The sequence below is a fragment of the Trichosurus vulpecula genome, chromosome 5, assembly GCF_011100635.1.
Source record: "Trichosurus vulpecula isolate mTriVul1 chromosome 5, mTriVul1.pri, whole genome shotgun sequence".
Taxonomy (NCBI): domain Eukaryota; kingdom Metazoa; phylum Chordata; class Mammalia; order Diprotodontia; family Phalangeridae; genus Trichosurus; species Trichosurus vulpecula.
The window spans coordinates 86,574,855-86,587,702 of NC_050577.1; the positions used below are offsets into that span (position 1 = coordinate 86,574,855).

General features: G+C 35.5%; 1 protein-coding gene across 3 annotated transcripts in view; it reads right to left on the reverse strand.

The window, feature by feature from the left end:
- UBE3C (ubiquitin protein ligase E3C) overlaps positions 1–12,848 on the reverse strand; it is a 169,342-nt gene that overhangs the window by 26,451 nt on the left and 130,043 nt on the right. For all 3 annotated transcript variants that reach the window (XM_036760064.1, XM_036760065.1, XM_036760063.1), the window contains exon 19: positions 1,173–1,385. In XM_036760064.1, the coding sequence (XP_036615959.1) occupies positions 1,173–1,385 (213 nt within the window). The remainder of the gene's footprint in view (positions 1–1,172; positions 1,386–12,848) is intronic.

Below are 12,848 nucleotides of genomic sequence, written 5' to 3' on the forward strand. Positions count from 1 at the left end.
TATCAGAGGGCAGGTCTGATTCATGCAGGTAAACTGGTATTGGGAATTGGAACAAAACGAAATATTCACTGATCACCTAATAGTTAGGAGGTTTACTTAGAGCATGGAAGAGACTTAGCAAAGATACAGCACTGATTAAATTTAAAACAGCTTTCCTGTTTGTGTTGGTGCCAACAACTGCTGCCTCCTCGTGGGCTGTTTTTGTACCCAGGCTGACAGGAAGCTACATCAACAGCATAAGCCAATTTTGGTCTCAAAGATAGTTTTTAATACCTTTTAAGAAAAAAAATCTGTCTGGTCAGTGTCGGGGTAGACATTACTCCTACATCAATAAGAGTGAACCACTATACACCTACCAAACTGACATGGAGCCATTAATGATAATTGTGTCTAGCTACAGATCCACATCACTCCAGCATGTAATTAATATTTTTGTCTATTTTGTCGACAACCACAGAATGAGTGATTTTGTTAAATGCTATCCTGAAATCTAAGTATACCATATCTATGGAGCTATTTAATCATGTTATGTGGTTAAAAATAAAAGGAAATTAAATTTGTCATGACTTGTTTATAATGAAGCCCTGCTTAATCTCTTTTATCATTGCTTTCTTTGTGAAGTGGTCACAAACAGTCCTCTTCATGTGTTCCAGAATAGAAGTTAAGCTTACTTGTCTTTAGTTTACAGAGTCTACTTTTTTCCATTATTTGAAAAAGCAGCTATAGTCCTTATTGAAAATCTACCTTTCTGCACCTTTTCAGACCAAGTAAAACACTGTTAGTAACTCTTCAATAGGACAGCCCTTCCAATACTGGAAAACATTTATCATATCCTCTTCTCTGCTAGTCCTCTTTTCTCCAGGCTAAAATGTGAAGTGTCTTCAATGGATCTTTATTATCATGTGCTTCAACAAGGGCTTCCAGAAGCTGATTTAAGAAGCTAAAGCAATCTGTAATCATGAAACAGACATCTTTTTCTTTATTTCTTAATTTATAGTAAATTCACAAACTCTGAAATAATAGAGGCCACACCTTTATTGAGAGTGACACAAGTGTGAGTGTTCAATATGTGCCTTATCTCCTCTATCGTCTAAGGGCAACAGGGGTTGGGAAGCAATCATTAACTTGCTGTGCTAAGAAAAAAGGAGACACCTCAAATGCCCCAGTCTTACCTGTGCCTCTCCAAGATCATTATTCACCACAGTAAAGTTTAGTCCAAGTTCCTCCACATCACCTTCATAGCTCTTGAGGAAAAGCAAATTTTTGTACATTTCAGGATCTAATGATGCCAGGTGATGAATATCCACATCAGCACTTGTCCCAAGCAACTTGGAAAGGAAAAAACCAGCAAAGGGCAGCTCCACTAACATATTTTCATAGAGAGCCTATAAATAAGAATAATGGACAATGCAGTTTATTGAAAATTTACAGTTACAAAAAAGTCCATACCCTTTTCCCCAAGATCCCACTACTAAACATATACCCTGAAACATCCTACATGTACCAAAATATTCACAATAGTACCAAAGAATAGGAAAGAGATTACATGCCCACTAAATGGGGAATCGCTAAACAAATAGTGGTACATAGATGTAAAGAAACAGTAATGTGTCATAAGAAAATGCATATGAAGTCTCCAAGGAAGTAAAGGAAGACCTAAATAAACTGAAACACAGTACCGTAAGACGAACTAGGAAAACAACATACACAAGCACTACAATAATATAAACGGAAAAAACCAATAAAACTGGATGCTGTGTAATTATGTTAATCAATCTTGACTCTGAAAAGGAACTGAGAGAGGGGCAGCTAGGTGGCACAGTGAGTAGAGAGCACCAGCCCTGGAGTTAGGAGGACCTGAGCTCAAATCCGGCCTCAGACACGTGACACATGTGCTAGCTGTGCAACCTTGGTCAAGTCACTTAACCCCAATTGCCCTGCCAAAAAACAAAACAAAACAAAACAAAACAAAAAAGAACCGAGAAATCCCTTCCCAACCTCTCACCCATGTTTTCATTGCTAACATGAGGAACTATGATATGGAATACTGTAATACTGTCAGATAGAATCAATGGATAGGCTGGTTTTGAATGGCTTTTTTTCAACTGTCTTTTAAAATCTCTGTTATAAGGAATGGTTCACTGGATAGGGAAAGGATATACTTGGAATGAATGTGATGTAGAAACAAAAAGCATCAATGAAAATAAAAAATTACATTAATAGTCTTAAAAAGCTCCATTTCTGTTTGTTTCTGAAACAGGATTTTTCCTTATTTTAATGTGGATATCTTCACATGAAAACTGTAACATTTTCTTAGAAGACACACCACATGGGCACACCACAATGACATTGTCATATCAGAATTTTTCAAGTACAAGGGGACTAGGTGATCATCTAATTCACCATTTTACAGATGAAGAAACCAAGGCCCAAGTGATTGAGTAAACTGATCAAAGTCACACCACTAGTTTATTGCAGGGTTGAAAGGAGCTATCTATTTACTATTGTTTGACTATGGGCAATTCACTTCCCTTAAGGGCCTCAGTTTATTCATCTTTATAATGCAAGTTCAGAGTTTTTTTCTTCAAAATAGAGCACTCCATCCCTTAAACTTAAAATTCAAATACACAAATTTTAAAAGCTAAGTGAATTTTGGATAAAGTAATAAAATATAATTCTTAATTAATTTCCATTTCAGACCATCTACCTCATCACACAAAATATTTTTACAAGGATGAATGTATTTATTTGATTTTCAAGTCAATAGACTTCAAATGTAGAAAGCTTATTTATCTCATTTCCCGAGTCATCACAGAATTTTAGAATTAGATGGGTCCCTAGACCCATTATATTACTCCATTCTCCATTAGTAGCTCTGCTTGGTTTCCACTTCACTGAATAACAAGGGCTCATCCCCCAAAAGTAGACCACTTGAATCTCAGCACCATGAAAGATGTCTCAGGTTTTTAAGTTTACACCTTCTTAACTCACTCAGCCTCCTCTCCCCTCTAATTGGAGGGTGGAGTACTAAACTCCTCTCCAAGCCTTCCTAAGTCTGTTTTCCCCCTAAGATGGTCCTTAAATTATCACCTAATGTCGCCACTTTCTCTCAAAGGCTAATTCTGTTATGCTCTGATCCAATGCCCTTCTACTTCCTCCTCCAGATCCTTGCTTCACTAATTATGCTTTCAGATCTCTTCATTATGGATTGGCTCCCTATTATCTGATTACAAATGACAGGATTTTTCTGCCCTCCCCCCTCATCATCCTAAACCTCTCTTCTGCATATGATACTGCTGATCACTGTCTCTTCATGGATACTCTTCTCCTCTACTGGTTCTCATTACAACACTTTCTCTGGTTCTCATCTTACCTAAGTGCTCTTTCTCAGCCTCCTTATCGATCAGGTCCTTAAAGGTGCATGTTTCCCAAGGTTCTATCCTAATGCTCTTTTCTTGACCTCATTAGCTTCAAGGTCTTATCACTTCTATACAGATGACTCACAGATCTGCATCTCCAGCTCTACTCTTTCTTTAAAGCTTCATTTAGACTCCTAATACTAATTGCCTCTTGGAGACCTCAAACTGGGCTTCACAGAGATATCTAAAGTGCAACATGTCCAAACAAAATCTATGTTCTTCTAAACTCCCTTATTTCTGTTGAAGGCACCAAATATTCATCAAGAGTCTTAGCATCATAACCTCATCATCATTCATCCATCACCTAACCATGAACACTGATTAAACACTGACTGTGTGCTAGGTTCTGGAAATGCAAAGAAGAGAAATCAGTCTCTACCCGCCAAAAGTTTATTATGTTAACAGGCAGACAACAATTACGTACCTTAGTACGCATGGAATATGAGGAGAGTAAGTACAAAGTACTAAGTTACATATTGTCATTAAATACAAAGCAGTATGATAAAGAAGACATGAAAAGTTAAGAAGATCACAACAAGCTTCATTTATAGGGTAATACTGGAAGGTGTGAAATCCAGGAATGGGGATGTCCAGTAAAAAACCATAGGGATGGGGCACATACTGAGAAATGTCAGGACAGAGACAGGGCCAGTTTGGTTGGATCTCAGAATGCAGGAAGGGGAGTAATATACAATGAGTCTAAAAAGGTTAAGATAAGGTTATATAGGACACAGAGGGCCAAACAGAGAACTTTAACTATGATTCTAGAAGCAACACAAAGCCACTGGAGTTTACTGAGAGGAAAGGGGCATCTGTGGTTAAAGAAAAGGACTTTCAAAGATGGACTGAAGAGGGAGAGACCAATTAGAAGTAAATTGTTGCAATAATCTAGGCAAGAAGTGATGTAGGCCTCACTCCTCCTCCTTACTCTAAATATCCAATTAGTTGGCAAACCTTGCTGTTTCCACCTATATAATCTCTCTCACATTTGACTCCTTTTTTCTACTCTCTATTCATACAGCAAACACTTTAGTTCAGGTTTTCTTTACCTCTTATCTAGATTATTACAATGGCCCGCTATTCAGTTTCCTAATTGGTCTCCATACCTTATAGTCTCTCCACTCTAACACATTCTTCAGACAGCTGCTAAGGTGAATTTCATTAAGTGCAGAACTGATCTACTAAAAAATTCTAGTGGCCTCCTGGTGCCTTTAGGAAAAAGATGTAAACTTCCTCAGAATGTACTCCTCTTCTTATTTCCACCTTCCAGAATACCCCTCCACCCTTATGGCTCTGTTAAGTACCATGTTTTACAGAAGTTCTGAGCATATTTTGTGTCTTAGCCCTCTTTGGCAGTCTGGGAAAGCCAATAGGTTCCTTCTCAGAAAATGTTTCTAGGTATATAAAATAAGACACTTAGAATTGAAAGGAAATCAATTATATCGAAAGTTATCAAAATATTTTTAAAAATCATACACAAATTTATGGCTCTTGGGTGAAAGTCCCTTGTTCTATATGAAGCCTTTCCTGATCCCTCTAGCTCCTAGTGCCATCCTTCCCAAAGTATCTTGCATTTATTCTTTTTGTATTTATTCTATACATATGGATATAGGTTGCTGAATTAGAAGGTAAGCTCCTTGAGAATACAGATTGTTTCACTCTTTGTAGTTGTATGATGCCCCGTACATATGACGGACACAATGTTTGTTATTTGAACGATACAAATACACTGACATATAAACATACCAGATATTGCCTGACCAGAGAAGATTACAGTAGGACAACTGTATTGGGGATCCTTGAAGAGTTTGGCCTTTGTTTCCTTTGATTAATTCAGTGTCTGATTAAATCTTACTAGGTGCTAAGCCCCAGGCCCAAACCCCTATTAGGTGCTAAGCTTATGTGGGTGTGAATTGGTAACTAAGGTTGGGCTCCAGGTGGGGCCAATGAAGGGAGGTGCTAACACCAGAGCCAATCATAGGAGCCTAAGTATAAAAAGGGAGAACAGAGCTATCAGCCTAAGGCTCTCACTCCTGGAGGCCTGGGACTCTGGGCAGCCGCTGTAAAGGCCTTCCAGCTGAACTCAGATGTTGATGGTTTTCTTGGTAACTATGAATTGTATTTGGTCTGTTGATGTTTGTAATTTGTTTGTATTTGCTCTGAAGTTCAGGGTGCTGCCTTTTTCCCCTGAACTAAGTGAATGATATTTGTATGCTGCATTAAATTGAGATTGTTAACCCCTTAACGTTGCTCTCCTTAGTAAAGCAGATCAAAAGAATCTGGGCTTGCAGTGTTCTGTGAGCTGGTTGTTGTTGGTTTTACACCCCCCCACAGCAGCTGCTTGCCAGACTGGTGAAACAACAACTAGCTTCCTGGCCCTAGGTACTCTGATTCTCAGTGTCAGTGGACTAAATTTTGGTTGCCATGTCACACTGTTGAGTCTTCTACTCCACTAAAAGTCTCAGCTAATTCTCTTTCTAAAAAAAAATTGAAACTTTTTTTCCCTATTAACAAAAAACAAATTTCTCTCCTCTTACCCAAATCCATTCGAAAAGAAAACAGAAACAAAACCCTTGTAAACAGACAGACAGACAGACACACAGTCAAGCATAGCCAATTCTTGCATCAGCAATATTAAAAAAAAATAATAACATCTCATTCTACAAGCTGGAGTCCATTTTCTCTTTGTCAGTTGGTGGGTAGTACGCTTCCTCACAGGTCTTTAGGAATCATGGTCCTAAATATTTCTCAAAATGCTAGTTAGTAATTTCACTCACAATACCTAATTTGTGAGACTGACTTCTAGACCTGGATGAAAGATTTTGTTATGATGAAATAATTTCATCTTACTAGATTTGGCCCAATGTTTTAGCCCATAAAGAACTTTTAAAAATTTCTGATTATATATTATTTATAAACTTAAGACTGAAAAAGAATATACCTAATTAAGCTTGCTTAGTAAATATTTCCATTAAATTACTTTTAATACATTAAAAAAGAGGTTTTCAGTCACTTCAAATCTCCATCAACATTCTTTGTCTGTTCCTTCTCATTTATCCCTCCTCTTATATGGTCATATTCAGAGCATATTCTAATACTGAAACACAGGTCTGACCATGTCACTCCTACTATTCAATAAATTCAAGTGGCTCACCATCACCTCCAGGATCAAACACAAAATCCTTTGGTATTCAAAGCCCTTCATAACCTAGCCCCATCTGCCTTTCCAGTCTTCTTATATCTTACTTGATGCTGCCGGGTATACCTGATCCAGTGACACTGGCTGTTCCAAGAACAAGACAAGCAATCTCTTGGCTCTGGGCATTTTCTCTGGCTGTCCCCTATCCCTGAAATTCTTTCTCTCCTCAATTTTGCCTACTGGCTTCCCAAGTCCAAACTAAAACCCCCTCTTCTACAGGAAGCCTTTCCCAACCCCTCTTACTTCTAGTGCCTTTTCCTCATTTATTTCCTCTATCCTGTTTATAACTTGTTTGTACATTTTTGTTTATTGTCTGCCCTACTGGACGGTATGCTCCTTGAGGGAAGGGACTATCTTTTACTTTTTTTTTTTTAAATCTCTAAAGCTTGTCACAGTGCCTGGCACATAGCAGGTGCTTAATAAATGTCTAATGACTGAATGAGAGAGCAATGAAGTTGCAATAACATTTATGTTCAAGTCCTGTCTCTACCACTAAGTAGGGAAAGTAACACTTGAATCTCAGTTTCTTCATCTATAAAATATATAGCACTAGCTTCTTCAGCGTTGTAAGGATAAAAATAACCAATGTATATAAAGTACTTTGTATCCATAAGGTATTATCTAAGTGTTAGCTACTATCTAAATGTGAGCTATTATCATTACCACCATACCCAAACCTAAGCTCATAATCCATTACCAAAGCTACCAATCCTGCTTCTATTAGCCACAAACACAAATGTATAAATTTTTTTTTAAAAAGGCACTAAGTGGTTGAAGTTATGTTATTTTCCCTTTTGCTATGAGATAACTCTATATGTGTTACCCGATTTTTCTTAGATAAAACAAAACTTTCTGGCAGGAAACATTTTAAAAAAGCTTAAAAGCTCTTAACTGTTTTGTTTTACTCTAAGACAGAAGGGATTCAAGTGTCCCTAGAGTTGCTTAAACTTTGAAATGTTTAACCTCATCACACATCCATGTAGATCATCTGGATCCACCACTAATGCTATATGAATAATGAGTCCAAAGCCAAAGTGAGCAGTCTTCAGAAAATAGCATGATTTATTCAAGGTGTTGAAGGCAAACCCCTCACTTGTGTAGCTGACTTTAAAAGTAAACTGGAAGTATAAATCATTGATGTTCAATGTATAAGGTCAATGTTTGCCATTCCTGCATTAGTAACAATAAACCATTGTAATTCTTTAAATATATCAGAGCTACCTGAATTTTAAATGGAAATCCCATCTGTGAGTCATAAAATGTAAATGTAGAGGTATAATTTTTTACATAAGGCAGGTTTAAACCTTTAAAGCATTTAATATACAAGCACTAATAAATGATAGCACTAAAAACTATGATTGCATCAGCTAAATGGATTATAAATTAAATTTCCATAATGTATGCAAGTTAGATACAAATGCAAACATAAATCAAGGTATTTTCTAAACACAGGTTAATTACACAACTTCAAAAAGTGTCTATTTTTATGCAAAATAATCCACTTAGCATTTTTCATATTGGTCTTAATTCTTAGCCACTTGCAACATTTGCTCCTAGAAGCCTATCAATAACTTCATGTCACGAAAAAATAGCAATAGGTATATTGAAGAAACTTGTAAGTTATTTTTCAAGTGTCTGTCTTTTATGAGTGTTTATTGCTAGAAATTGTGCCAAGATGATTTGAAATAAAAAGGATTAATTATAGAAGAAGCCTTTTAATATAAGTAAGTGCAGTAGCAATGCAATTAATGCAAATTGTGGCGCTATCAAGAGAATAAATGTGAACAACATCACAGGCCATTTCTGTTTGCTGCCAAATAACTTTAGTAATTTACTACATTAAGAATCAATAAAAAAATAATGCTTTTCAAATGCATCACTATCAATCTTCAGGTACTTCTAAAGTGAACATTTATAACTTAATCTAAAAACTATATAAGAAATGATGCCCTATTTTAAAGGCATATTAATTGGGCATGAAGATAATAATTTTAATTATTTCAGGTTATACTAGTCAAGTACCTTCAAAAACATAAACATAAGGGAAAATAAAGAGGATAACCAGTTGACATTCTAAATATTTTAAGGTCAAGTTCTGTTAATCAATTAAAACTTGAAAATTACATTCCCCAGTCTAGCTTTGTTTATTTGCAATAATTTGTAAACTCTAAATTCTTAATGGCAAGCACTATGTCTAATCTTTATTGTGTGCCCCTAATTATATAGCATTATACATTACATTTGTTGGTGCTAAATAGATATTTGGTCTTTTTATATTTCTGTAGATTTTATTCATATCTTTCAAAAAGTGCAGGTTCCTCACTGAATTCTTCCCCAGATAATTTACAAAGAACTCTTTCTCTTTGCCCTGAACTCCTATAGGGCAGTTTTATCTCTAACAGTTATCTGGATACTTAATCAAAACCTTTTATTGCTTTCTGTTTCCAGACTGTAGGAGTATAAAGCTGAGTGTGTCCCTGACATTCTCTGGACCTCAGTTTCTTCATCTTCAAAATAAGGAGATTGGACAACATGATTTCTAAGGTGCCTGCCTTCTAGCATTAAAGTACAATAATCAGTAGGAAACCCTAGACTCCCTGGAAGACAGGATCTATTTTCTTAATTTTTTGTGTGTAATCTGCTGCTAAGATAGTGCTTAGACTCTGTAGATACACATTAAATAACTTGTTGAATTAAACCATGTTTTAGAATAATACAATTTTATAGATGGAAAGAAACTAAAATATCAATTTGTCCTGTTTCCTTTTTTATCATTGAGGAAAACAAAACACAGAAGAATAAAGTTAAATGACTTTCCAAGGTCAAACTATTACAACGTGTTATTAAACTAGAACAGAAAAACCATATTCTGTTCTTACTTTCTGGACAGAAGCTGTAAGTACAACAATACAAAGTTCTCGGGCCAAACTTACCTGACACATTAGTGCTGTTAATATGTGACAGATTATTTTACCCTAACAAAAAAACTGGTTGACAGTAACAGATAATGAACACCCAGGAATACCACGCATTCACTGGGCTTTTTCTTTTTTTTTTTTAATAACTAGCATTTATATGGCATTTTAAGATCTGAAAAGAGCTTTACCGATATTATTTCACATGATCTTTACAACAACCCTATTATTATCATTTCCATTTTACGAATGAAGAAACTAGAGCTAAGAGTGGTTAAGTCACCTGTCCAGGGTTACATAGCTCTTAAGTGTCTAAACTGGGATTTGAACTCAGATCTTCCTGACTCCAAGTCCAGAACTCTTAAGGCACTGAATCACTGAGCTGCTTGTAATCCAAAGTTCGGGCCTAGGATTTCATGGGTTACTACAAACATTATGTAAGATATTACAAAGCAATTGTCCCACATACTCCTTGTAGAAGTCTGAGATTAAATATAAAATAAGCAACAACAACAAAAATTTTGGAGAATCTAGGAAATCTAAGCATTCTTTGTCCCCTTGCTATGCTCCATCTCCAAACTCCAAAAAGGACTAAGCAAAATCTAATTAGGACAATTAAGTCCTAGCTAAACTCACACATTATTTGACATGAGCACAGAACTCTCCCTCATTCTCCTTGATTAAACCATTGCTTAGGGCTGGACCTATATATTTGATTATTTTTGGTCTGGCCTTGTGGTTTCATCTGCGAAATGAATGTTCCATGTGAAAACTCTCTCCACCACCAATTCACATGGATAAGTTCACCTCATCTTACAGTCCTTTAAAAGATTTTCTCCAGGCAATGAATTGCCCAGGGTCAAAGAAACAAGTGTTGAATCTACCTCTTCCTTATATCTTCCCTAGCTCTATAATGATATTCATATGCAAAAGGTGCCCTAGGTACCTTGGTATCAGAACAGATAAAATGACAGGCTAAGAGGATATCTTATAGAACATTTTTCAACTATAAGGAGGTATTACAGTAACATGAAGCAAAACCTTCACTGATCAGGTTTCATTAAAAAGAGTGACAAATTAGGATACTAAAATATTTTAAATTAATTCTGATAAGATGCTCAATTATCCAAATGGCTACTTCTACCGATTATAGAATCCCACCGTCTTTATGCTACAAGAAACTGAGGTCATGTGAAGCCTAATATATTAAGTTCCTTTATACAGTAGACGTGATCCTAGAAAGTTAATGTGTAAAACAGAATTCCAAATGACACCAAACATAAGCAATATTTTAAATTCAAGGAAAGTGGAATCTCATTTAAATCTCCCCATATCTAGGCTCATAAAATCACAGATTGAGAATTGGAAGAGACCTCAGAAGCCATGTGGTTCAATTCTCTCATTTTACCAATGAGGAATTGAGAAGTCCAAAGAGATTAAGGCACTGGCACACTGCTGCAGAGGGGAGACAGGGTATGAAGTCAACTCCCGGATGCAGATGAGGTCCTACTGTAAATGGCACTTATAAGGATTCCCACAGACTATGATGATGATATATATTTAGGTGGTAGAATTAACATTTGGAATAAAACAGCTTACTGTGCATTATGAAAAAAATGACAAACTTTGCTGAAACAACATATGCAGATAACAGTCAAATTTGAGCATAAAAAACTTTTTGATATAGATGGCTCGAGTAATAGTGTACACATCTCTGGACAATATTCAAATAAGCAGTTTCACAGGAGTGAGAGAATAATGGCCTAATTCTTAGTGGCTTTTTATTAACATCAAAAACCCATGCACAGAAAAAGGCAAATCTCAGGAGGGGCAAAATTCTCAGATAAGGCAAAGTCATTTGTAAATGGACACTATCCTTGATTTTCTGACTCCTGGAAAAGCTGAAGGTCAACATAAAAGCAAGACCATAAAAACTACAGCCATTTTGGATAAATGAATGTTTCAAAAGAAAGCTTGCTTGTGAAAATTTGCTGAACTCAAAGAAAAAAAATCTAAAATTGATTGGAACTTTGTGATAAATGGAGCCTGGAGTAGAGACTGAAAGTTGAACATTACCCTACAAAAATCTGAGTTTGCATAACACCACTCAATTTGGCTGAAAACTATAGCCAGATCAAGACAAGACTTTCAACAACACAGACCTTGAGTTTTTGGATTAAAAAGGCCATGTCCTAAAGGAAATGTTCAGTGAGAAGGTGAGTAATTTTCAAAACGAAAGCATTTTTTCCCCTGACTTTAAATTACCAGCATTCTCTACAATAGAATATAATACCCTCAACAAATTAACTAAGTACTTTTAAAAGAAGGGTCTAACTTATAATATAGCAGAAAATACCTACAGTATTTAATACTATTAAATATACAGATCCCCAATCTTTGATAACTTTAAATAGATTCTACAAAAATACAAAATCAGAACTCACGACATTTCATAATTTGTCAATTAAACTTTTGAAAACTATTACCCAGATACCATGAAATAATTTGATTTATAAGCATTCCATTGAAATTAAATCAATATTCTATAGTCAGAAAGGAGCCATTTTCTAATAGAATTCAAATATGACAAAGGATTTACTTCAATAAATATTCCAAACTTAATTGACTTAAATGGACCTAGGTGCTTCTAACTGTGAAAAAAGATCAAGATGCCATTACCACATACTTTAACTGTTTATTTATTCCCTGTCCAGAAGTCTGATTTACAGGCAATAAAATGCAATCACTACACAAACCAGAAGCAGGAATCATCTGCTAATGGAACTTTTAATTGAGAAGTGACCAGTGACATGAGGTAATTCTTCCCATATAGGATTGCTTGTGAAGACCTCTTTGCACTTTATCACAGTAAACAATCACTAACATATGCATTAAAGAAAATTTAAATACATTATGACCCAATAAATATCACAATCAATCAATATATTCTTTTCTCTCCTTAAAGATTTAATGTTTAAATACCACACTATTAATATTATAACACACTCTTTTAAGATCAAGACCATACTTACAATGTTAATATAAAATTTAACCATTTGTAATCAAACAATAATTTAAAGTTAAGCAAAAGATCATGGAAACCATTATTAGCATAACTAATAATTCATATACAGTAAAACCAATTGAATGGATTCAAATCAACCAAAACTATTGTGCTCATGGGATTTTATTTGTTTACTTATTTACTGCAGAACTCTACTCCTTCATTCACATTAAGGAGTAAGCCAAAAGAAAGTCTGATGTTAAAGAGTTTCTCCAACTCGCTTCTGTGTCTATATGTACACAAATACATAC